Source organism: Pelmatolapia mariae, linkage group LG23 (genome assembly GCF_036321145.2).
Source record: "Pelmatolapia mariae isolate MD_Pm_ZW linkage group LG23, Pm_UMD_F_2, whole genome shotgun sequence".
NCBI classification, from domain to species: domain Eukaryota; kingdom Metazoa; phylum Chordata; class Actinopteri; order Cichliformes; family Cichlidae; genus Pelmatolapia; species Pelmatolapia mariae.
Window position 1 is genome coordinate 42033538 of NC_086246.1, and position 26275 is coordinate 42059812.

Genomic DNA, 26275 nt, shown 5'->3' on the forward strand with positions numbered 1-26275 from the left:
AAATTGATTAATATCCACCACTAATATGGCAAATGCATGTTATTATCAGTTAACAAAGTCAGTATGACCAGATACTACAACACCAGTGCATCCATACTATATTAGGTGGGGGTTTTTTTTAGGTATAAAACCATCATATTTTACCAGACACTCATTATCTTATGAATATTTCAGCATAAAAAACAGTTAATTTGAATGTGTTTTGTCCCATAGCACCGCTGTTTTCCACTGTGGTAATTCCTGCTGTAGTGAATCCAGATAAAGACAGGAAACCAAAGCATTTCGCCTCATATGTGTGTATTATACATGTAATAACAGAAAATTCAATGAATTTGGGAATGATGAGCAATGATGTTGAAAACACTTCAGGTTGTTTGTCGTCAGGTTGGAACCGGATCTCTCATCCAATTAGAAAATTAATATGAAGAGAAATAAAACCCTTTGATGGGGTTAGCTGTTTTTAAGAAAGTCTTGGATGTGGCTTAGATGAAGTTTATCAGAACATACTTCTTTACGCTTAAATTAAGGGATTTTCTTTCTTTTTTTAAGATGAAAAAATATATATATATCTTGTCGCTCCTGATCTGGAGTTAATGAGGAAAAAATTAAAAAAAAAAAAAAAAAAACCGTGGGCGGGGGAAAAACAGTGAAGACGGGACAGTGACCGTAAGTCATACGCTATTTTTCTGTGATGACGCACTACTACCCACTTTAAATGAGAACAAACCACAACCACTTTACACAGTTTCACTAACATAAACAGTTTTTATTTAGGACAGGGCTTTAGTTCTGCTCCAAATGTAGTTATTGCTTTTCATTATATTATATTATATTATATTATAATACGAATTTAGCCTTTTGCATTAATTATTTTTCTTTTTACTATTTTTCTGTTCTGTAGTTTTGGCCTTACGTATTTAAAGACCAGACCACTTATCTTACATTGTTTATTCGAGGCGTTTTCTTACATGTTTACAGTCTTTCAGTTTTGAACCACAGCTGGGGGACACAGGAGAAAGACCCTGTAAAGAGGAAGGAACGCTGAAGTGGATCACTCATACATGTTTTTTGAAGCTGAAACTACAGCCAATGCAGTCCGGATTCTTATTGGACGAATTATTTGAGTCCTTTCCTGATTGGCTACTACTGTGAGCAGTAAGCGAATTCATTGGCCCACTGAACTACTCCTCCTGCAGTCAGCCCCCCGTGTCGTAGCTGTACTCTCCTCTCAGCACAATCTTTGGCATATATTACGTACGTGTAAGGATACACTACATTCGTGAAAAATGGCAGCTGACGAATAGAAAAAAAGTGGATCTTCAGTCGAAAAAAGAAGGCACTTGTAAGTTAATACTTCAGAATGAATGATTTGGAGTTTGGGGAAATTATCCGTGGAAGCTTCTCAATCCTGCCTACGTGCGATTCTCTCCGATAATGTGGAAGAAACTGTTCTCAGAGGGTTAACGCTAAGGTTAGCCAACCTAGTTATTAGCCAGCAGCGGTAGCTAACATACAAGCAGTTCCAGTTGTCAACATTGGGCCTAGTCTGTTACCTGAAACCGTTAATGTTACACAACAGAGAGCAGAGATGCATCACATATCATATATACATCATATATGCAACAGTTTAAAACTCGGCGTTATGATAAATTAATTAAATTATGCATTCCTGCCTCGACATGTAGCCTCGCTAGCTGTTACAATCCAAGTTAACATTAAAAGGCTGGTGGGTGAGGCGACATAACCAGCTGATTTGAGAGTAAAAATGAGAAAATTTAGTTCTGGCTGTAGGTAATTATGAGGTTATAAATGTAGGTGTTGTGAATAATAACCTCTTGGGTCGATGTAACGTTAATTTAGCTCATAGGCGGGGCGTTATTAGCGTCATTATAATAGGCATTCAGCGTGGCTAATATTACCTTAATGACAGAGACCGTGTTTCTACTGTAAATTTGAGGGGAGGGCACGCAGCTTTTATTTGCTGACCTAGAACAGCTGTTGTGCTTTCTTTATACCAAACACACTAACTTACGGGACTCCTGGTGGTGGAGTTAGTTACATTCTACAGATGTTTTGGAAATGAAAATGAGGGAATGTACACAAAGTTGCAGACTGTGTCGTATGGGCTGTCCCACCACAGGCCCGGTTGTAGCTGAACCTCATGAAAAAAACCCACCCTGTACGAGGCTTCCTGTCTCCGTGGGAGTGACCCATTACTGGAAAACCACAATACTGTACGCGAAAGAGGTTCTGATGGTTTTTTACTTTACGAAAAAAGGTTGATTTCCTTTTTGCTAACCACAGTATCCTTTGCCTACCTTCATACTTTTACTATGTGGGCTATTTTTAGGGGCATCTCCACTATTCCTTTAAAACTATAAGCTCATGCCTGACCTCCTCAGAATCAACTGTTTTTTTTAGCATATTAAATGCTAAATGTCAGTTGAGCTGATTAGTAACTTAAGGTCTGCTGATTTGAGTTCCTATTCAGATGCTGGCATCTCCTCTCTCTCTGAGATGACTGTAGATGTAAACAATTGTAAATGATCTCACATAAAAAGGAGCATAATGAACTAAAAGCTAATATTTAGAAGTTTAATTTGTTCCAACCCATAAGCAGCAGCTGCTATGATTATTTCAGCAGGCTGAGGAACAGCTGGAATTAACATCTGCACATTAGTTCTCTAAAAGAATAACACAGGGATGGTTAATATAGACAGAGACAGACTCTCGAAACCTCAGAACAAAAGCTGTTCAGCCTTTTATTGTGTCAGTTCACAAATACTGTTACAGTCAGTGCCCACAGAGTAGCTGCAGTAAAAAAAGATAAAGATAATTAAAGTTAATATGCACTGAAAGAAAAGGTCTCACACTCCAGTCTGTCTCAACCTTAAAGGTGCACAGGAATATTATTAATAACTGCTCAGTACTATTACATATATTGTACTTAACAGGTAATATTCTCTTTCAGTTCCCTACAGCCAGTTGGAAATTATGCAAATTAGGGAAAATCTCTGCTGGATCAAGCAGAAGTAACAACCATTTATCGATACGCTAATCGTGTAAGAGAGTGAGAGGGAACATCACGGCACCAAAAAAGGCTGCTGCAACAAACCTGAGCTGCACAGAAATTTAGATTGGATGGTAGAGATTTAAGAAGGCGTTAGGTGAAATACGTGCCATGTGGGCTCTACCTGTTGCCTTGCCCTGATTTCATGGCTGAATACCTTCACTCACTCCAACATGGATCTGTCACTTCATGTTGATAACGGTGGCGTTACCGCTTCGAGGATCACAAGGATTCATGTTTGGTTTTTTTTGTTTTCTTTCATTCTGCTGTAAGGGATGTACCAATCAAGATTTTCATTTTCTGATATCACTACCATAGATGTGGGTATCTGCTGATACCAAATACCTATCTGATACCCGTGGTCAATAAATAACCTGCAACCCTGACACTGAGAAAGACTGAGACCATTCCCAAACAGTAAAAACCTGACCCGCAAACCTGACCGTTCTTCCATGCTGTGTTAGCTTCTTCTCGATGAAGTTAACACGGAACAAAGATGTCATATTTGCCAGATATTCAGTCCAGATACTAGTTTGGTGCATCGTTTTTTTTTTTCTCTATTTGTTTTTTTTAGAGGTCTGCAGGCAGTCGTCTGCATAGCTTAAATACCCATAATACTTCACTCTCTGTAGCCAAATACCTGCGCAAATAGATGTAGAAGGAGTATAATAAGTCAGGCTTTAGTTGTCCATCCCAGTTTCTCATTTGCTAAATTGCACATCTTTTATTCCTCTCTTTGAGTCTTATGCTACGTGCCATTTGAAGTGGGAAGTTGGAATTCCTAAATTCACAATTGGAATTTTCAGCTCGAACACTCCCTCGAGTTGGATGTTCTGTTTTGGACAAATTGCCTTGTTGTTATTTCAATATTTTTAAGGCGTTTCTGTCTTATTTCCATCCCAAATGATCCATTTTTGTGTTTTCAGGACAAACTTTCAGAGAATACGGAACCTTGGCACCTTGTTCATCACCATAAAAGTGCCACATTGGTCATCTGTCACCATGGGGAAAACGCCGCTAAAAGGCAAGGACCTTTCATTTGTTTGAGGAAGCTGGTACTTGTGCTTATACAAAATGGAAAAAATGGGGTTTTTTTCATAATGTGAAAAAAAAACTGGTAGTAGTTTCCCTCAGATGTTTGTAAATGTTTGTTACACAGATTGTAGGGTATGTGGCGCCCACCCAAACAAGTTTTGGCTTGAGCCAAAAAGGAAAACCACCCATATTGTGACTAAATTCATATTCTAACCAGTTCTATTAATCGGGGCTTCACTTATCCTAGAAAAAGTAACTTTTTTTGTTTATAAAATGGCTATAATTAACAGAGGGTGCCTATACTTTATTACATTCCATAATTCTGAATATGTTCTGTGTTCAGACTGTAATTTAAAGCTTGTAATATAAGTTAAATTTATAAGGAAAATGTATTGTAATAACTACATTGCCTGAAGTAAGATATAAGGGTTTAAAATGTTTCTAAATTTATTTTCTTGTTGTCTTTGTAATTTTAGATCAGAAAGAAGCCAAAAAAGAGAAATCAGGTATGACCCCTTCAAGTTTTTTTTTTAAATTGTGACAGGATTCACTTCATTCTCATGTTTTACTCCCAGACATGATGAAGTTGATGAAACACAAGATGCACTCTAATAGGTGTTTATGTAATCAGAGCAGGATTATAGTTGTTTTATGTAACTTCCTCGTGAGCTTTTAATGACATGCCATTGCAACAGAGAGAGGTTTGTTTGTATCACATACTGCTAAACATCCACAAGAGATGTTCTTCATTTCTTGTCATTATTGAGATTTTGTTCTCAGTGTTTTAAGAAATGAGAAGCTCAGTTGTGTGGCTTGTATACAGTCAGGTCCATAAATATTGGGACATCGACACAATTCTAACATTTTTGGCTCTATACACAACCACAATGGATTCCAAATGAAACGAACAAGACGTGCTTTAACTGCAGAGTGTCAGCTTTTATTTGAGGGTATTTACATCCAAATCAGGTGAACAGTATAGGAATTATGACAGTTTGTATATGTGCCTCCCACTTCTTAAGGGACCAAAAGTAATGGGACAATTGGCTTCTCAGCTGTTCCATGGCCAGGTGTGTGTTATTCCCTCATTACCCCAATTACAATGAACAAATAAAAGGTCCAGAGTTCATTTCAAGTGTGCTGTTTGCTTTTTGAACCTGTTGCTGTCAACTGCCAGGATGAGATCCAAAGAGCTGTCACTACCAGTGAAGCAAGCCATCATTAGGCTGAAAAAACAAAACAAACCCATCAGAGAGATTGCAAAAACATCAGGCGTGGCCAAAACAACTGTTTAGAACATTCCCAAAAAGAAGGAACGCACTGGTGAGCTCAGCAACACCAAAAACTAGGAAGACCACGGAACACAACTGTGGTGGATGACCAAAGAATCCTTTCCCTGGTGAAGAAAACACCCTTCACAACAGTTGGCCAGATCAAGAACACTCTCCAGGAGGTAGGTGTATGTGTGTCAGAGTCAACAATCAAGAGAAGACTCCACCAGTGTGAATACAGAGGGTTCACCACAAGATGTAAACCTTTGGTGAGCCCCAAAAACAGGCAGGCCAGATTAGAGTTTGCCAAACGACATCTGAAAAAGCCGTCGCAGTTCTGGAACAACATCCTATGGACAGATGAGACCAACATCAACTTGTACCAGAGTGATGGGAAGAGAAGAGTATGGAGAAGGAAAGGAACTGCTCATGATCCTAAGCATACCACCTCATCAGTGAAGCATTGGGGTGGAAGTGTCATGGCGTGGGCATGTATGGCTGCCAGTGGAACTTGTTCTCTTGTATTTATTGATGATGTGACTGCTGACAAAAGCAGCACAATGAATTCTGAAGTGTTTCGGGCAATATTATCTGCTCATATTCAGACAAATGCTTCAAAACTCATTGGACGGCGCTTCACAGTGCAGGTGGACAACGACCCAAAGCATACTGCAAAAGCAACCAAAGAGTTTTTGAAGGGAAAGAAGTGGACTGTTTTGCAATGGCCAAGTCAATCACCTGACCTGAATCCGATTGAGCATGTATTTCACTTGCTGAAGACAAAACTGAAGGGAAAATACCCCAAGAACAAGCAGGAACTGAAGACTGTTGCAGTAGAGGCCTGGCAGAGCATCACCAGGGATGAAACCCGGCGTCTGGTGATGTCTATGTGTTCCAGACTTCAGGCTGTGATTGACTGTAAAGGATTTGCAAACAAGCATTAAAAAATGAATGTTTGATTTATGGTTCTTATTCTGTCCCATTACTTTTGGTCCCTCAAGAAGTGGGAGGCACATTTGCAAACTGTTGTAATTCCTACACCGTTCACCTGATTTGGATGTAAATACCCTCAAATAAAAGCTGACACTCTGCAGTTAAAGCATGTCTTGTTCGTTTCATTTGGAATCCATTGTGGTTGTGTATGGAGCCAAAAATGTTAGAATTGTGTCGATGTCCCAATATTTATGGACCTGACTGTAGGTGGACTAAAATCATGGTATAACTTCACATTTCACAGACTGATAAACAGTTTTATTTCAAGCTTTTGCACAAGGATATTCATTTCTGCAATATTTAATAATTGATATATTTAATAGATGAAATACACTTTCACTTTCTCACACCACTTTCTCGTTGTTTCTCTTTAGATGCTTTTAGCTGGGAAGAATATCTCAAGGAAACATCATCGATACCAGCACCAGCAACCTGTTTTCGTCAGGTATGTCCTCCTGAGTTTATAAATGCTACCAAAGCCATGGTCATGTGACTGGTTTGGTTTGTGTGTTAGCAGGATTACTGACAAATGTATTTATTTGAAATAACAAATACTGTGATCATTATGGAGTTGTTCTCAAGAAAACATTCCAGAGTAACCTGGACCTGCAGTTTTCAGCCTTGGAGGAAGTGAGCGCCAGCTAGTCTAGTGAAACATTTGCTGAGGGCAATTTGCATGAATATAGACCCAGTGTCTTAGAGGAAAATGTAAATGTAAGGGATATCTCCTCGTTGAGTGACACTGGAATCGGGAAATAAGATGACATTTATAAATGGCTTTGGCCGATGTTAATCAGCTGGGTCACATCAATGGTGCACTGACTAAATGTTTCAACGGTCTGATGAAGGGCTGAAAGACTGTTTTCATGCATGAACTCTGGACCGGTTCACGGCTGTCTGAGTGTGAGTGCAGCAGTCCCAGTTACATGCTGCTTAGACCTTCGGTTGTGAGGGACCACCAATCAGATCCATTGTTTCAGACAGGACAAACAGAGGGCCTGCACCAAGGGCTAGTATAAGATAAATAAGGATTATTTTGAATTGTAAATCATTCAGAGCTACTCTAGTAGAATCTAAGGATCTAAGCATATATGGGTCTAGACAAGCCCTCGATTATGATTGTTTGTGTGGGTTTTGCACCCTTTTTATGTGGTTTTAACAAGGAAGTGTACTGTGAATCACAGCAGAGCTAGCAACAAAGCTGTGGGGTCACCAGTGAGTGAGATTTCAGTGCTGATGTATTTCGAGTCAGGCAGTTAGGGACAGTGATTCAGTAAATTTTCTTCATTTGGATAGTTGTTTTTTTATGCTCCCAACACCTCTTACTGGGAGTACTGGGACAGCTTTTGTTAGACTGTATAGAGAGTTCAAAAACATGTTTGTTTGCTGTGATTACAGTAACCACACTCGTGACATTTTTCTGGTATCTTCAGGTCAGAGTCCCACCTACCAACGACTTCAAGGTGGGAATGAAGCTTGAAGCTCACGACCCACGCAACTCCACCTCAGTTTGCATTGCCACAGTGATGGGTATTACTGGGGTCCGTCTGCGCCTCCGTCTGGACGGCAGTGATAACAGCAATGACTTCTGGAGACTGGTCGACTCCTCTGATATCCAGCCTATCGGCACCTGTGAGAAGAATGGAGATATGCTGCAGCCGCCGCTGGGTAAGAGTTGGAAAGAAGCACATTGTTAACCATACAAGGTTTTGATTTTATCTTTAGTAACAATACACACAACATGAGCTGCAAATTATTCAATAAGGAAGACTTAACTCCCATGTCATCATTATTTTGACTTTGTTACAACCTGAAGTCAAGACAATGTCAGACACGTGAAGAATTATGTTTGGAATATTTTTAAAATAAAAATACATGGTGACAGGATTGCTTTCATCATATTGTACATCTTTATTTAGCTCATATTGGGCCTCTGTGCAGACCCCCAGTTTATCTTTTGTCTGAAACAAGCTGTTTTAGTGCTTATTCTGTTTAGCTACCCATCACAAACAGAAGATTTTTTAGCAACAGAGTTGTGTGCCTAAATTGACTATTTTAGGAATATCCTGTCTCATTTACATCATCAGTATTAAAGAGTAGAGAAAACTGAAGCTGAGCATTTAGAGCAGCCTGAAGCCTAATAAACAAACTTCTCACAACGAGGGCCTTACGTCACACAGGATTTTTAAAAAAGTCTATTTTATTAAACGCTCAATACATAATCTATCTGTAGATCAGAGATACAAGTTAACATGATTCAAATGCGTGATTTAAAATGCAGACAAACTCTTTTGTTGCTGTGTTTAAAAGCCTGTCAGCCCACAAGCTGCTGACTCGACTGATGGCAACAAAATGGAGAACAAGAGTTGCTTGATTCAATTTCGCTTTTAGACAGTAGAAAATGAGCGAGCTCGGAGAAAAGTGGGTGAAATCTTCGGACTTTCTGGTATGTTCTGGAAATATGTTATTTGTTCCAGCTATCATTGAAGTGCTTCCGTTGACTGTTCGGGGCAAATATTTAGGGGTTGCAGAAAGGTCTAAACATTTGTATGGACAAAGTGGAACTTTGATGTGAACATACCATAATGCTGCCTAACAAGCAGCACTGACCAAATAACAAGGTCTACTAATAACAGTAACTTCTGTCTTCTGCATTAGTTCAACTTGGTTTTAAGCCTAAATTCCTGTCTTTTCAGGATTTCGGATGAATGCCTCCTCTTGGCCCATGTTTCTGCTGAGAACCTTAAATGGAGCAGAGATGGCACCAGTAACAGCCTTTAAAAAGGTTTGTATTACCTTTGAAAACCTTTTTAAAAAGTATAAAGTATTTAAAGGCTGCTGCAGTGATGAATGAGGACGTTGCCTTTATTTCCAGGAACCACCAAGACCCCCTCAGAATAGCTTTAAGCCAGGCATGAAGCTGGAGGCGGTGGACAAGAAGAACCCGTACCTCATCTGCCCCGCCACAATTGGAGAAGTGAAGGGCGATGAGGTCTTCATCATGTTTGACGGTTGGCGGGGCGCCTTTGACTACTGGTGCAAGTACGACTCCCGAGACATCTTCCCGGTAGGCTGGTGCTCCCTCACTAAGCACAGCCTTCAGCCACCCGGCAACAGTGGTAAGTCTTCGACTGTAGGGGGCAGCAGATGCCTGCGCGTTCCTCACTGCTGTAAATAATGCGGTTTGAGGCAGATGCTATTGTTTGTAATCAATCTTTCATTCATGCTCATTTAGTTGCAGCACACTCCTCCTCTCCCCCACACACCAGCCCGGAAATTACACCCACAGTTAGATAAATATAAACGCAATTAACATTAATCATGTTGTCTTGTTGCTTAGTCTGACAGAGGAAAATATACACAGGGTAATTTTTAACAGGTGCTGAGCACACAGTAGAAAAGACTTGAGGTTTGCCTCTGTATGTGTGATTAAATTACATATAAATGCACATATTTTAGAAGAATAACAGATTTGGATATGTGCATGAATATAGATTTGAATATGGATTTCAGTGAGTGATATTATGGCTCTTAGAAGTTATATAAAGGTCTTTTACACTTCTTCCACCTCTTTCTGAGGGATGAGAGGAAAGAAAAAATATAAACCAGCAAGTGACACCAAGTGACACGGACCAACCAATCAAAGGACACAGTCACAGGTGTACTGCTTAAAAAGCACAGCTGCAAACATTCCCATTTTATTACTGGAAAATGTAATCTTCCAGTAACCCCCCATTTTACCATTTCTGTCTGGAAAATTGGATAATTTGTATTACCCTCAAACTGGAATACATCCACCCATAGGTTTCATGTCTTCATGCGAAGTTCCTTAAGTTTACTTTCTATATATACACAATCCTCACAATGCATACTGTATCAAACTGTCTCCATACCTGGCAACCTTACACTCAATTCAAGGGGAATGTCTGCAGCTGATCTCTGCACTGGCAGAAGAGTTAGACATTGAATGAACTTGCTCACTTAACTGTTGCCTCACCACAGCACAGTAAAAATAAAACTTTAAAACATGTACAAATATATTTATAAATTGTGCTGCTTGCCGGATATATGTGAGATGAGCTTCCCAGATCAATGACTCATGAGTGAAGAAGCAGCTACTTTTGGCTGCTTGCTTATTCATAAGGCATTGCTCGCATTGTTCGCACATGTTTGATTTGGGAGATTTTTTTTTAATGCTTGGTGACCTTCCTAATGCAATCCCAATCCTGCTTTCTTCCACGATTGAACCAGGGATCTTTTGCTCGTTAGGCAAATGCATAAACCACTATACTCCCAAGCAGATTTTCCATCAAACTAGCTGAGCTAGACAAGCAGTTCTCACTGTGCTGTCCCCATAAACACTATAAAAGATGGATGTAATCCACCGTGATCTCACCTGTTAATTAGTGCAGTCCCATTATTAAACATAGAGATGAGCGTTTTCATCATTGCCATCTTGGTCTTTTGAAATGTGACAAGAGAATCTACATGCCGATTGGCTAATGATTTGTCAGACAAGATTGTTAACTGTTTTGCTTTTCTAACTGTTAAAATAACTGTAATTTTACAAAATGAACCTAATGTTTTATTCAATGTGAAACAAAATAAATGAGCCCATGAACTCATCAGGAAAGTGTTTACAGAGCTCAGGGCTGATGATTTCTCTATAGACTTCCACAGGACTCACCCACTCAGTCACCGCGCCTTGACCCAGAAACTACCTAACTAATGCTCAGATTTGGCAAGTGTGAAAAAAAGGTTGTATTAAACCCAAGAAAATTAAAAAAAAAATATCAGAAATACAGAGGAATATACAAAATAGGTAATTTCAAGAAATAGGTATAGACCTAAAATTTTACAAAACAAGGACTTAAATAAACAAACTAAGCCAAATGAGAAAAAAGGCAAACTATATAGTAGTAGAGCAAACCATTATAAACAAAAAGGGGTTAAACTATAGGAACAGTCACTAAATTTCATGCAAAGGAAGTGCACTCCCCCCATGCTGTTGCAGAGGATAGTTTGGTCCTGTTATTAACAGCTCCACCCTCAGCTTGTCTATTCAGAACAAGGGAGCAGCAGGTAGTTAACTGAAAAGAAAAAGAAGAGGGAATTAATGCAACAAATATTGCAAACTATAAATGTGGCAGTGATGCTGAGAGGGTGAAACCTCAAAGCGGTATACTTGATTTATATATTGGTTGAGGAGAGTGAATGAATATTACCATATTGCCGTTGTTAATTCAGTTGTGTGGTTGTGATTATGGCCATCTTAGGGTGGGCTGGTGGTTTTGGTGGTTATTCAGTTGTGTTGTTAAACAAAGGCAGTGGGTATTTCTTCACTAAACTCTCGGAAAGCTTTATAAATGAATCCATATGGCATTAAAGTGGAAAATCAGAGTTTAGCTAGAGGACAAGCGGATAAAGCACAGAAGTGTCCTTCTTTTTTTGTGTGTGGGTTTGTGGGTGTGTGTGGGTGGTGGGGGCGTATTGTGTGAAATAATGTATAAATATTCAAGAACTCCAAATTTCATAGGCGAATGTTATGAAATGGTCCAGAATTAATGGGATGCTGTGAAGTTGTAGCTAACCATAGCACCAACAGCTTTTGGTGGATTTTTTTGGGTGGATTTTGATAGGTGTAAGATATTTTCACACTTCTTCAACCACCACAGTCCTTAACCGTCCTATCAGCATGCAGTGATAGTTAATGGATAAAATTGGCTTCAGTGTAAGAACAGTTAAAATGCTTTGAAATTGAGACTGTATTTACAAAAACTAGCCTGACTTTTTGTCTACAAGCTGTTTTAAATAATTATTTTAATTTTTAAAGAACCATTGAACAATCTGTATGCTCCCATTTATTATGGAACTTCTGGCTCTTAAAAGTGAAGCCAATGCCTAAAACCTGCACTTTCTCCAATGGCCAGCAGGCTGTGACTCTCCTGGCTGTAGAAAGTGGTCAATTTGTGACTGCAGTGAACTCTTTCCTGATAACTTTCTGGTGTCAGCCACTGGTTTTAGCTCATATTAAATAAAACGTGAAACATGAAGGTCGTTTTGTAAATTGTGGTAAATATTTAAGTTAGAAAGGAGGATTATCTGGGATGACTTGCCCGTCAACAAGTCCTCAGTTTCCCTCATTTCTGACTTCAACATGCAGAGCTGGTGACAGGAAATGCTCCACAGCCATTGTTTTTACAGTTGGATTAATAAGAAGTAGACCGGTAGTCCTGCACTGCCTCTGATTGTGAGTTTGTTGCTTCACACACAACATGCTCGATCTGGATCGATTTCCTTTCTACGGCGCTGCTATATCATCTTAAAGTCTACTTTTTGACGTGGTCCTCTTTGTAGACTGCGGCTAAGTTCAGAAATGAGAGCGTCAGAAGCCCCGAGCCAACAGTCGTAGGAGACGAGCGGTGTATTGTGTGTGAAGCTGCAGATCAGTATGGAGGCCTGTTATGTTTGTGTGTGTGTCTGTTAGGGTGGCTGGGATGAAACAGGCAGAATTACAAGTGGGAGGGGAGGAAAGCAGCAGCAGGAAAGAGGAGGAGGAATGGGATTTATATTCTTCACTACGTACCTGTTTACATGGAAGAATATATGTTTACATAAAAGCTGCTCAGTGTAGTCTCTACTGCACCAGCACTCCTTATATAGCAGATAAGATTATCAACCACAGAACAGATGAAAGACTTAAAGCCCTCTTTAGTTTTCTGTGTCATACATGAGCCCCGAGACTACTTTAAAAGCTGGAAAAAGTCTTTCCCTACCACTATTTGGCCTGTGTACTTAAGAACCTTGAAAAGCATTTTTATCACTTGTTTCTCTGCACGTTGCTATTGTTAGGTATTCTTTAGTACACACACAAACAGAAGTATTTACTTGTTGGATACATGGGCTGTTGCTTTGTGTGGGTATGTGGTAGTGTTTTGTTTTTGTTTTGTTTTTTCCAGTATGTTGAGAGTTTAGAAGAAGGGAAACAGAAATCACTGCACATATAAACACCCACCAAAACCAGTGAACTGGTCATTCTGGCTTTGTAGCTTATTAGCTGTTGTGTCTGTGCTGTTGGTTAGAGGAACACAAAAACTGCAAAGATTACAGCATTTCATAAAACTTGCACTTGGTGAAATATTTTGTGTGGATCCAAAAACACTTTGTCTAAAACTGGCTTCTGTTCAAATGATACACAATATTATTTTGATTTGGGGCACTTCCTGTGTCATTTTCAGTAACATTACGCTATCCTATCCTAGGCTGGCACCCGGAATTTTTTTCTTTTTTTTAAATTAAGAAAAAACATTCAGCATGAGTTCCTATTGATTTGACTGGGAGCCAGTTCAGGGTCCAGAGGGTACTGGGGGCAGCAGTAAGGTATTTTTGTAGTGTTTGAGCGCTGACCCAAGGGACCTGAGGGGACACCCTTTGACAACCCTGTCCATATGCCTGACCTGCATGTCATCTGTTTTGCTTTTCTTTTGTTTTTTTAATATCCTATTTTTACATTTTTATGCACATTTTATTCCAAGGACACATATTTTCATTGACTCCATTTTTTTTTCTTGCAGTTACTCTGCCAAAGCACCTGCAGATTCTTCCCTTGTCGCCCTCTAAACCGAGTCGGCGATCCATGCAGTCCCCCTACAGACTCCCCAATCCTCTGCCCCCTTTGCCGGTCAGGAAGGGGGTCAGAGGCCGTCGGCCCAAGAGCGAGACCATCGCTCTCCTCAAAGCGGTGGCCGAGGCAGCCGCAGCCCAAAATGGGTCTGTACCTGAAAACACACAGCTGGTACCCCGAGTTCACAAGAAGAGAGGACCCAAACCGGGAAGCAAGGTGAGGCCCAGCTTTGACTGTTTAATCTGTTATCAGCCACACATTTTTATTAAATTTTCCCTTGTACAGGAGACCCAAATACAAAAGCTTATAAGAGAAAAATTAGTGGGCAAAAACTCATGTATGACAATTCAATTTGAAAGGTATCATCTTCTAGTTTAGGAAAACATGCTTGATTAGCACAAAATTAATACACAAGCTACGTCAGTTCAACTATCACTGAATCCTTTTTGTTTTTGGACCTTGTCATTATCAGTCATATCTGAATCATACTAACTAAAACAAGCTTCATACCAGAACTATGGATAATGATCCGAAATGTTCAAATTGTTGCTTTTTTCACTTTTCTGACCCTGAAGATTCTAAAACCGTTTATCACAATTCAAAACATCTTCTGAGTGAGGGACTTCCCAGCGATATATGCTCGACTGAAATCCAGTCAATGTATCCATGTTGGAATGAGAAAGCGATTGTCCACAATCATCAATGAACGCCAATAATGGCTTCGTTTTCACAGGCGCAAAATAGATGCAACAACTGGGAAAACTGCTGTACCACCGCAGCAGTCCTGAAATGAAAACTATACCGAAAATGTGGGAAAACTGCCTTTTTGTAGGCAACAAGCTCAAGAAAACAGAACTACCCAACAACAGTATCGGGGAGTTTTGTTTCATATTTTCCAAACAATGTGGTTAAACAGCAAGCAGTTGATGTTGGAGGGCATTATTTACATCTTTGAATAATTTCATGAAAAACCCCAATGTTCTTTTAAACTGCGTGTCCTGACAAAGTTACACATCAAAATTGCTTCAGTTTTTCCAGGTCTGTGTGCTGAGCTGGTAACTGTGGTGATTATGATTTCTGTAAAATGGACCAAATGCAAGTGCAGTTGTGATAGGCTCCTTGGACTATGATTGTTTGCAGATTACATTTTGATTTGTAGTGAGAGCCTGGAAAGGTGGAAGTATGCTCCCATAAAAAGAAAACAAAGTTCTTCTGAATCTGCCTGTAATGTGTCCACACTGTGAAACCTTTAAACACTGAGCATTGCTTTAACCAAGCTTAAAGCTTACAGCAGCATGTCATCACTTTAATGTTTTATTGTGTAATGCATCAGGTGCACCCCCTTTTCACTCACAGTGGTGCACTTTTCTACCCAGTTTATTTCAGTGAGAGCAGGATTTTCAAACGTGGCTCTGAAAGATGTAAACACTGCAAAGGAGGGCATGTATCTAAGACATTTAACCATTTTTGTCAGGCTTACAGCCATAATACAGACACTACCCTCATAACTTTTTTTTTAATTCTTTAATCAAGATTATAATTACTGCCCTAGCACACATATACACCCAGAACTAAGAATTAGCTTTACTTTAACATTCCTTATTGTTAAATTGTTTATAAACATCTGTTTTTCAGAGAAAGCCCAAAATTATCCAAGGCTCCACACAGCTGCCGAGCATCCAGGTGCCACAGGAAAGTCCTGCCAACCTAAACTCAGTGGTTTCAACAGGTAAACACTAACGGCTCTACTGGTGCACTAAATGAAAGCTCTCATTTGAATGTCTGATTAGTTCAGTGTGTCTGCGTCGTTTCAGTGTGTGTGTACGTGAATAAGCACGGAAACTGCGGACCCCACCTGGACAGGAAGCAGATGCAGCATCTACCTGATCACTTTGGACCAGGTCCAGTGAACTCTGTGCTCCAGCAGGTCGTCCAGTCATGTATAGATTGTGCATACCAGCCTAAAGTCCTGCTCAGCGCTCTGCAGAATGACTCGGGCGGAGGGGAGGTCGTCAAAGGTATAAAGTTGTTCTGTTATTGTCACCTTAGGCGGCCGTGCATGATGATTGATAGAATAACAAAACATGTTATCATCACCACAGTGAGAACAGATGGTGGAGTCCGTGTGGTCAGGCTACCGTCGGCTTCCAGTGCTTCCTTTGTACTGCGCTTCCTGGAGACCATGTGTCGTCATCTGCAGTGCGACAACCTGTTCAGCAGCCAGCCGTTCAGCCACTACTCGGCTTACGAGAGGAGCAAATCAGGTAAAGCCTGCAACTTTTTTTTAAAAATAGCACTGTTTACGAATTGCTTTTACAGAATACTTTGACAAACCAGCAAAACAAGGATGCTAAATTAAAATAAAAACAGACATAAGTGCAAAAAAAACAACCCCCAGTTTAAAATGAAAAAGTTAGAACAGAGGAAAAACATCAAGACAAAACTCCATCAGCTATAACAGAAAATATACCCAAGGAAATTTTCAGAAGTGATACTTTCAAGGACATTACAAAACGATATCAAGTGATGGAGGACGATAAGAGGAAGATGTCACATAAAAGGAAGTTTAGAAAAAGAAGGGATGTCAGTGGGCCTCATCGCCTCAGGCAGGTTGTTCAACAATCAAGGGGTTCTAATGCAAAAGGTCATCTTCGTATTTAATCCTGGACTTTGGAAGTGGCAGGAAGACCTAACCTGATGATCTAATGCTACAAACGGGCAACAATATGGGGTCAATGTTTCTGCTGTCTAGAGAAAGGTGGAGAAGCCAGGATCAGGGTGATGAAATACTAAAACCAGTAAGAAACCAGACTGCTGCGTTTTAAACAAGCAGTAATGCAAGAGTAACTTCTCATTTGCACCACCAAGAAAAATGTTGCAATAATCTGGAAGAAGAAACTCCACACATGCATGAAAAAAAGAGAGAGTTCTGTGTGATTATCTTTAAACTTTCTCAGATTTAAAATGAAATGTGGAATTTTGAATTCGCCATTGTTGAAAAAAGTGGAACGTGACGGACAAACTCGTAGCACATCTAAATGAAGGTGGTGTAAGTTTCTGTTCCTGTCACAGAAAGGTGAGAGCATCTCAAAGAATCCTATAGCTACAGATGTAGTGCTCTGGGATTTATTTCATCTGTGTAAAGAACATGAAATATAGATTCTGTCCTGTGTGGTCCTGTAGTTTTTGCACATACAGTAGTTGAGGTCTAAGATTAAGTGGTATGCTGTGAGGAAAGTCCATGTATACAGTCGTATATCACAACTTTGGACTCATTTCCACTGCCAAAAAATCCTCTTTAACCCTGTTTAGTTTGTGCAGCTGCTGGATGGTGGGAATAATGAGAGCATGACACATCAAAGACGCTGACTGACTGCAGTGAGATTAAAAAATGGGGGAAAATCTTGATTGCTTTCTTGTGTGGCTCAAACCACAACTAACCTCCAGGGCAGAGGACCTACCACCTAACGATTGACTAACAGTCAGTAGTAACTGGTTGTGTGGTTTCAGCTGGAGTGGGGATGCCAACAGCCGTTAGTTCGAGTGCGTCATCGTTGGGAGGAGCTGGCTAACACTAACATGGTTCCAAGAAAGCTAAAGAGGCTCCTGGAACCCAAAGATCCCTCCTGAGAGAAATTTGGCCCTCTTCAAAAGATGGATCTCAAACAGATGGACTAAGAGTGTTTGTTAGGATTGTGTGAAAATATCTGATCAGGCAATGAAGCATGTAGGCTAGTGGAGTGACGACACTCTTGGAATAAAAATGGCAGGTGTCTTGTTAGATCCAGATTGTGCAACTAGGCTGTAGATAAAATCTGACAGCGCAATCAAACTGAGAACTAAAGACATCTCAGAAGCCACACAGCCATCTTTTTACTGATATTTGAGCTCGTGTGGTGGTGTAATTCATACACAAAAACCACTGGTGTGAGTTAAAGTGAGTTTCTGTGTTTCAGTGAAAGAAGAGGTGATGGACGTGCCATCACTGGCAAGAGGGAGTAAACGAAGCCTCTCTGGAGTCTCTCCACCGTATGCAGCGCCGCTGTCTCCTAAACATTTACGTGCTGAAGCTCATCCTTCAGAAGGTACAGCTTTCCTTACAGATCTTATTGTCCCCCCCCCCCCCCAAAGGGGAGGAGTATGTAATCTGTTACATTTGTTTGTCTGTTTGTTAGCAGTCTACTGTTCAGTTTTCATGATATCAGATTTGTGTGATGGTAGACAACGCCTCAAGCTAAATTAATTTTGGTTAAAATCTGGTCAAGTTCACACCAAAATCAGTTTTTTCATTTAAATGCTCTTTGACATCAGAGTGACGTCGTAACCAGCATGTAATGTAATTATTTTTGAAAATGGCAGCAAATTAAAATTATTCAGAAACCTTCATTTGTGGAAAAATGCAACCTTGTATTAATTTTTTTTTTTTGTAATCGGTAAGAACACATTTTTGACTCTGTATGCTTATTCTTGGCCTCTGCTAGGCTAGCTTTGCGTGATTCTGGTCCTGTCAAAAAGAGCTGGTTCAGCTCACTTAGCTGTCCCAGTGTTCCCAGTAAGAAGTCTTCAGTGCACGAACAATTAGAAATCATCCCAGTAAAGTGACTTTAGTGAATCACTGTCCTCACTGCCTGAATCTGAATACATCAGCACTGTAGCTTCACTCTATGGTGACCCATAGTCTTGTTGTTAGCTCTGCTGTGATTCACAGTACACTTCCTCATTAAAAGCAGATAAAGAGTGCAAAGCCCAGGAAAACAGTCATAATCTCAGTGTTTAATTAGAACCTGCTAAGATATTAATGTGGTTAGGAGTGCCTGTTTGGGCTTGTTTCAGCTTACGGGAGGGGAGGGGGCTATTATCCTCATTTCCACTTCTTTGTTTTTATTCTTGAACCCAGCTAGAATACTTTGCTGTCAGTGAGCCCCATTTCACAAACACTTGTTAATTGACCGTTACTCAGTCACCGTTTACGCTAAAGAGAAAATTCAAATGGTTTTGGAAAGAAGAGAAGACGAGCTTTACAGAAATAGTGTATTGTGGTAGTGCATAGCACTCGCAAGCTACTGCTGTGTGAACGCAATCAGAAAAATGAGCTCCACCTCGATCTTACCCAGTGTTGCCAACTCCTCAGTAAGGAAAATCACTATTGGCTGTCCTAAAAGTCGCTAGAAATCACTAAATGACATCATCGCCTAATTTGCATAATTGGTCATGCTAATGTAATTGTAACCTAAGTTGTAGGAGAGAGAAATAACATCTTGGAAAAGACATAAAGTGAGTAAAGAAAGGTCCCAAATGCATTTCGAATGTTTTTAGAACTACAAATAAAATTTCTTCACAATTCCAATCCTCCTCCTCTATCCGTGTGTGTGTGTGTGTGTGTGTGTGTGTGTGTGTGTGTGTGTGTGTGTTTATAAGTAGTTTTAAACCTTGTGATCCACAAAACAGCATAACAGTAAAAGGCAAGGCAAGTTTATTTATATAGCACAATTCAACAACAAGGTGATTCAAAGTGCTTTACAGAGACATTAAAAGCAAAAACAAATAAAAAGCATGATTTAAAATTGATTAAGACAAGCAAACAAACAAACAAAACAGTATTTAAAATCAAAAATTAAAACAGTAGATAAAATCAGAACAGTAGATAAAGTCAGTAGTTAAAATGTAAGTTTTGAAATTTAAGCTTAAAAGTGTGGATTTGGTGCTTTATTCAAAAGCAGCTGAGAATAGGTGAGTCTTCAACCTGGATTTAAATAAACTGAGTGTTTCAGCTGATCTGAGGCTTTCTGGGAGTTTGTTCCAGATATATGGAGCATAAAAGCTGAATGCAGCTTCTCCGTGTCTGGTTCTGACTCTGGGAACTGATAAAAAACCGGATCCAGATGACCTGAGGGATCTGGAAGGTTCATACTGGGTCAGGAGGTCACTGATGTATTTTGGTCCTAAACCATTCAGAGCTTTATAGACCAGCATCAGAACTTTAAAGTCTATCCTCTGACGGACAGGCAGCCAGTGTAAAGACCTCAGAGCTGGACTGATGTGGTCCACTTTTTTGGTCTTAGTGAGGACTCTAGCAGCAGAGTTCTGAATGAGCTGTAGTTGTCTGACTGATTTTTTAGGTAGACCTGTAAAGATGCTGTTACAGTAATCAAGCCTGCTAAAGATGAATGCATGGACTAGTTTTTCCAGGTCCTGTTGAGACATCAGATCTTTTATCCTTGAAATATTCTTGAGGTGATAGTAAGCTGATTTTGTTATTGTCTTAATGTGTTTTTCTAAGTTTAGGTCTGCATCCATCACTACACCCAAATTTCGCGCCTGGTTTGTGGTTTTTAGGTGTATAGATTGAAGTTCTCTGGTGACCTGTAATCGTTTTTCTTTGCACCAAAGACTATTACTTCAGTTTTGTTTTTGTTTAGCTGGAGAAAATTGTGGCACAACCAGTCATTAATTTCCTTAATGCATTTACCAAGAGCCTGTACAGGGCCTCGGTCTCCTGGTGACATTGTGATATATATTTGTGTGTCATCTGCGTAGCTATGATAGTTTATTTTGTTGCTCTTTATAATCTGTGCCAGTGGGAGCATGTAAATGTTAAACAGAAGGGGTCCCAAGATGGAACCTTGGGGAACTCCACATGTGATACTTGTCTGCTCAGATGTGAAGTTACCTATTGATACAAAGTATTTCCTGTTTTCTAAATATGTTTTGAACCAGTTTAGTACAGTTCCTGAAAGACCTGCCCAGTTCTCCAGTCGTTTGAGTAATATGTTGTGGTCAACTGTATCAAATGCTGCACTGAGATCCAGTAAAACTAAGACTGACATTTTTCCACTGTCTGTATTCAGACATATGTCATTAAACACTTTGGTGGTTCTGTCTAAAACCTGACTGGAAGGCATCATAGCAGTTATTCTGTGTTAAGAAGTAATTGAGCTGTTGAGAAACTGCTTTTTCAATGATCTTACTTAAAAATGGGAGGTTTGAGATCGGCCTGTAGTTATTCATTTGTGTCTTGTCAAGATTGTCCTTTTTCAGTATAGGTTTAATTACAGCAGTTTTTAGTGGTTCTGGAAACACACCTGATATTAAAGAAAAGTTTACGATCTGTAACAGGTCTGACTCCAAAGTCTTTGAGACCTTTTTGAAAAACCTTGTTGGCAGGACATCTAAACAGCAAGAGGAGGAGTTCAGTTGACCTAAGATGTCCTCCAGGTCTTTGCTGTTAATAGGGTGAAACTGTTTGAAAGAAGAACTGTTAAAAGAAGAACTGACTGCGTTACAGTCAGTGCGGGAGCAGCGGTTTCGCTCATGCGCGATTCATTTGCAGTTTGGACGCATAGGTGTGAACATCTCCTGCCTTGATAGCAGCTAGGGGAGGACTATCCTCCGCCTGTGAGGTGCCCATGGCAGCACCTGCTGCTTGTTGAGAGTAAAAGCGATACGCGCTTTCACGTCAACAAGTCGTCATAAATAAATCTCCAATAACACCAGAAAAAGTCGCCAGATTTGTCGTTAGTCGCTTTTTAGAAAAGAAGTCGCTAAGGGGGTCTGAAAACTCGCTAAATATAGCGACAAAGTCGCTAAGTTGGCAACACTGATCTTACCATCTGTGCTTCACATTACTTTAATTCGGCCATTTTGGGCTAGAAAGAAAATTCCATTAATTCCTGAAAAATGAGTTTTACAGCCAAAATGACAAAATGGGTACAGGTGGCCGGTGATATGTGGGTGATAAAGGATTGAGGCAAACTTTCCTCTGATTGGCTGCCCCTCAATGGTCAAGCCTAACCCCCCGATTATGTTTTTGCTACGATTTGTGGGTTGAATTTTGAAGATTCAAGATTTTTTATTTGTCACGTGCATAGTTATACAAGTACAACACGCAATGAAATGTGACCTGCGGAGCGGTCAGGAAGGCGTCTGGATGTGTCTGCGCCATCTTAAAACGTGTACCACGTGTATAGAAACAAAATTAAGCAAGCAGTGCGCACAGTGACTGTGCAGCCAGACCTGTGCGCCTAATATGACCATATAAAAGAGATCCACTGTATGACCTCATACTGAGCCAGAAGTAGAAAAAACTGTGGACGTTTAGACGTCTCTGAACCCTGAGCTTTTGACTCACAGGGATTACTTTTACAGACACTGATCTGCAAATTCACAATTCTAACTGTGTGTGTATTCTTTCTGTCGAAAAGAATGACATTTTAAAGTTGTGCATGTTTTTTCTCTCTCCAGCAGAGACTCTGCCCCATGAAGAGAATGGCTTAATAAAGGAGCAGCGCTACATGGACTCCGCCTCCAACTCCATGACCCCGCGACCCCAGACTATGCGGAGTTCCTCAGAGTACCACTCCCAGGCCAGCAGCCTCTACCATCACAGCAACAGCACACCGATGCGCCGCCTTTCGTCTAACCCTGCAGAAATGAGCTCCACACAACCCCTCAGAAGAGTCGAAGGTAGAGAGAGAGAGAGAGAGTGTGTGTGTGTGTGTCAGATACACCTGTGTTTTCAAAAGACTTTTAAATAACCCAATATAAAAGGTGCTCTGCTGCAGATCTACATAAATCATAAATGAATCGTGTACTTATAAAGTTGTAATCAGCTGTTCTCCAATGGTTCAGACATGAACTTCACCATTGTGGCGAGCAGTGCGTGATGGGTAGTCCCCACTGATGAAACAACAGTTAAAGTCAGATCCTAAGTGATCCATGTGTTAATGAATTTACTGTACCAAATGAGTAAATAGAGGAAGCTATCACAGCTGAAACAGGCATGAAAATAAAGCGTGCTTCTTTTTGTTTCTCTCACTTTGACCCCAAAATAGTTTTTTTGTTTGTTTGTTTGTTTGTTTTTTCTTCACATTAGCAGACTGTGAGCTGTTTTAAGAGGTTGAAGCTCCAGCTGTGCATAACCCCAGCATGTTTTGGCCAACATAATAAACACGACAACTTGTTACCAACGGTTCATCTACTAGGAGGCTCAGAGGATTTGATTCTTATTATAGTCATTTGTGCATCACTAGCAATACCACATAAAAGGTTTTTCTTTTAATGAATGGAGCCTGATCAGCGGTTTGTGGATAGCTTATTTAATATTTGTGAGTTACAAATAAACAACAGTAGCTACAGATTAAAACTGCTGCTGTCTTGGCTCGTTGTGTCAGTGGGGCAGCTCCAGCTTTCTGAGATGGAAATCGGACATGAGAGAGAGTTCCAGATGAACGTAACCTGCCAGTCACTCTGTAATTTGCTACTGTAGTTTGAACATGAGAAGAAATTAATTCCATTTCAATGTTTCGTGCAGCTGCCAGCTCCACCACAGGTCCCGAGGCTCTGGCGTCTGAGAGGGAGAGTCTGCAGTTGCCCAACAAAAACCCCTCCTCCTGGTCCATCGAAGAGGTGATGCAGTTCGTCAGGGACGCTGACCCCACAGCTTTGGCACCTCACGCTGAGCTCTTCAGAAAACATGTAAGTTGATGAAAAATTAATCCGATTTTCATGGTTTGTATTCATTTTTACTCTGGAGCTCGTTTGTGGAGAACCATCTTGAAAGGAAGTCTGTAATTTCATTGCTTTTTCTCCTCCTTCTCCAGTTTCATTCAATCGCACATCTCCAACTACCCACAGATGGCAGCAATAAGCCCGTTTTCTATCGTATGTGATCTAAATCTGCAAGGAAACTTTGCAAACACTCCATTTAAGGCAGCTCAGGTTAAGATGATAAAGATGGCCTTCATTTAACAAGATCTAGAATAAGCCTCGAGGTTTCCATCGTTTCACCTGTGAAAAGATGGTCATGGTTATGTTCAGTTATGAACCTCATTTTACTCCAGCTGTTACAGCAATCTGATAAAGTGAAAAGTTCATATACTAAAACCTTTAACTGATATTGTGTCTGATTGTGAAGGCAGTGTCACCTGGGTCGTTATCTTCCACCTCGTGCACCCAGCAGACTTCCTGGGTTGGAGGCAGAGCAGCGAGATGGGCTTTATGAGCATAAAAACCCCACAATTGAAGCCTAACTCACTGCTGAAGACCCCCACAATATTTGTTTTTAATTGGAATTATATTTTTAAAAAATGACTGCATGGTTATTTAAGCTAATGACAGGGTGTTTCTGTTTTTCTAATACAAGTCCTCGTATCTGTTTCCACAGGAGATTGATGGCAAAGCTCTGATGCTCCTGCGGAGCGACATGATCATGAAGTATATGGGTCTGAAACTGGGGCCCGCACTGAAGCTCTGCCACCACATAGAGAGGCTGAAACAAGGCAAACTGTAACTACGAGATCCCGGTAGAACCCACGAGCAATAAGCCCCGAGAGAGCCGGCGTTCGCATACTGACTCATGGGGCACGCAGGGGTTACATGTTACTCCAGACTCCACCTGGAGGGAGCGGATAGATGTTACAACCTCATCCCGACTTTGCGAGTGGAGAAAGTGTGCTGTGCATTGCTGACACATTACCTCATCCCCTCATCAGTGAACAAAAAGCTGTTCGGCTCTCATAGACACTGCTGACTCTGAAATCCCAAAGGAAAATAATCCCCGTAGTGTTTACATTGCATAGCACATGTGTGCACGTTTTTGTTTTTTTTAAATGGAGGAGAAATCTTTTGATCCTGGTTTTGGATCCCCCAAAGATGGAGAATGTTTCTTCTTATATCAAATGTTATTGTTAAATCGATAAGGAAGGGTTGGTATACCGAGAAAAAGATCCATCAGATATTCCTCCACAGGGTTTGAATGCTATTTTTTATCATGTATAGCGGTTTATCTGCCTGCCCGAAGAATATGAACCCATTCCACTTCTTTCACACGAGCTTTCTTTGCCTTGAACTTTGTCGGCGTCACGGCGATTATGTTATATCTGATGTTTCCCACGAGTGTCCGGCAGAATCAGCTCCTGCTGCAAGGCATTCTCGGTGGTCTCCAAACCGTCTGCATCCCAAGCACACGCCAGTTAAGGGTTTATCAATTTCAACGGATGGGAATGTTTAGGAAGTGCAAATCGGACATTTCTAAGGGCTTTCTTTGTTAAGTTTGACTTAATATTTTTATCAGTCGTGTCATTTAAGCTCATCGGTCCGACCTCAGTGTTGTCACTTTCGACCATTACAATCACTGTTAGCAATGAAAACAGATGTGTACAGTTTTATGGGTTTAACCATGAATATCAGCGACAGAATGTACATTTTGTAGAAACGTAATATTTTAAGGAAATAAGTTAGAAATGTGAAGATAAAGGGGGATGGGGGTTCTTCTTTTTAATAGTTAACGCAGTGCTTTTAGTTCAAATACTCCCAGTACTAAACTCTGCCTTGCTTTACCTACAATATTTCTCAGGATTATGTGATCTTTGTTAGTACAAGATTTTGTAGCATACTGTTTATAATATACTTCCTGTTACCCTCTTCCCTTACTTAAAGACTTGTGCCATATAAATAGTCAACACATGATCCAAGTGCTGTTGATTTCTTTCCCTTCTTGCATCTTCTTTAAACTACTTGAAAAAAAGTGTTGCAAAACATCACTTGTCCATTACATCACACCAGATAAACGATGTGTTTATGATGTGTATTTTCTTTTCTTTTCTATAAACCTGTCAAAAACAAAAAGATATACCTGTGTTGTTACTGACATTTTCATCTGATTAACCAGGATCACATATAAAAGCTTGCTGTCAGTTTGCTGATATAGGAAAATGTTTTAAAAAATTCAGGAAAGTGTGAATTTCTGTGTATTTAAAACAAAAATGTTATAGGCCAGTATTTTCATTGATAAAATCCTCACATCAGCATCGATGATGCTTGCTTTAAAATTTTAGAAAAGAGACGGGTTTGTTTATGATATCAAGTCAGAACTATTTAAGTTTTTAAAAACTAATTTTACGGAAAAAAATAAAACTTTGCTAGGCTAGGTAGAGCTAAGTGCTAAACAAAACTGCCTCAACCTAGTGGTGGAAACAAGCCAGCACAGCTAGCTTAAACAAGTGAAAAATATAAGCTAAAGGCATTGCTAGCAACTTGAATTCTTAACACTACAAAACAAAAGTTGAAAGAGGAAAAAAAAAAATACATTCAAGCACAACCAAATATCTTAACACACATAAAATTATGAACGAAGTGTAAATATAAAGGCTAAATGTGTTGCTAGCATCTTTATTAGTTAAATGTATAAATCAACAGTTGGAAGTAATTAAAATACTATTTAAAAATTATTTAATTCTTGAAACTGACACCGATCAAGGTTTGAAGTATCTAGTTCAACTTATG

At 40.0% G+C, this 26275-nt stretch overlaps 1 protein-coding gene across 2 annotated transcripts; it reads left to right on the plus strand.

The window, feature by feature from the left end:
* The first annotated feature begins 1249 nt into the window (after positions 1–1249).
* Positions 1250–25622, plus strand: LOC134620756 (sex comb on midleg-like protein 2). Of its 2 annotated transcripts, none has more exons than XM_063467041.1 (15): positions 1250–1342; positions 3997–4094; positions 4582–4611; positions 6744–6814; positions 7803–8037; positions 9066–9154; positions 9245–9488; positions 13944–14209; positions 15629–15722; positions 15808–16011; positions 16096–16257; positions 17950–18078; positions 22235–22456; positions 23304–23467; positions 24156–25622. In XM_063467041.1, the coding sequence occupies exons 2-15, from the start codon at positions 4073–4075 to the stop codon at positions 24279–24281; spliced, it is 2058 nt and encodes a 685-aa protein (XP_063323111.1). In that variant the 5' UTR covers positions 1250–1342; positions 3997–4072; the 3' UTR covers positions 24282–25622. The 2 variants fall into 2 exon arrangements, with proteins under 2 accessions (XP_063323111.1, XP_063323112.1); XM_063467042.1 differs by having other exon boundaries at positions 22238–22456.
* The last annotated feature ends 653 nt before the right edge of the window (positions 25623–26275 follow it).

What these genes read in the sequence shown, in the direction of transcription:
- LOC134620756 (XM_063467041.1), top strand. Translation starts at nt 4,073, where the DNA reads ATGGGGAAAACGCCGCTAAAAG. An exon ending in TTACGAGAGGAGCAAATCAG is followed by an intron (nt 16,258 to 17,949) that starts GTAAAGCCTGCA and finishes TCTGTGTTTCAG; the next exon opens with TGAAAGAAGAGGTGATGGAC. An exon ending in TGAAGCTCATCCTTCAGAAG is followed by an intron (nt 18,079 to 22,234) that starts GTACAGCTTTCC and finishes TTCTCTCTCCAG; the next exon opens with CAGAGACTCTGCCCCATGAA.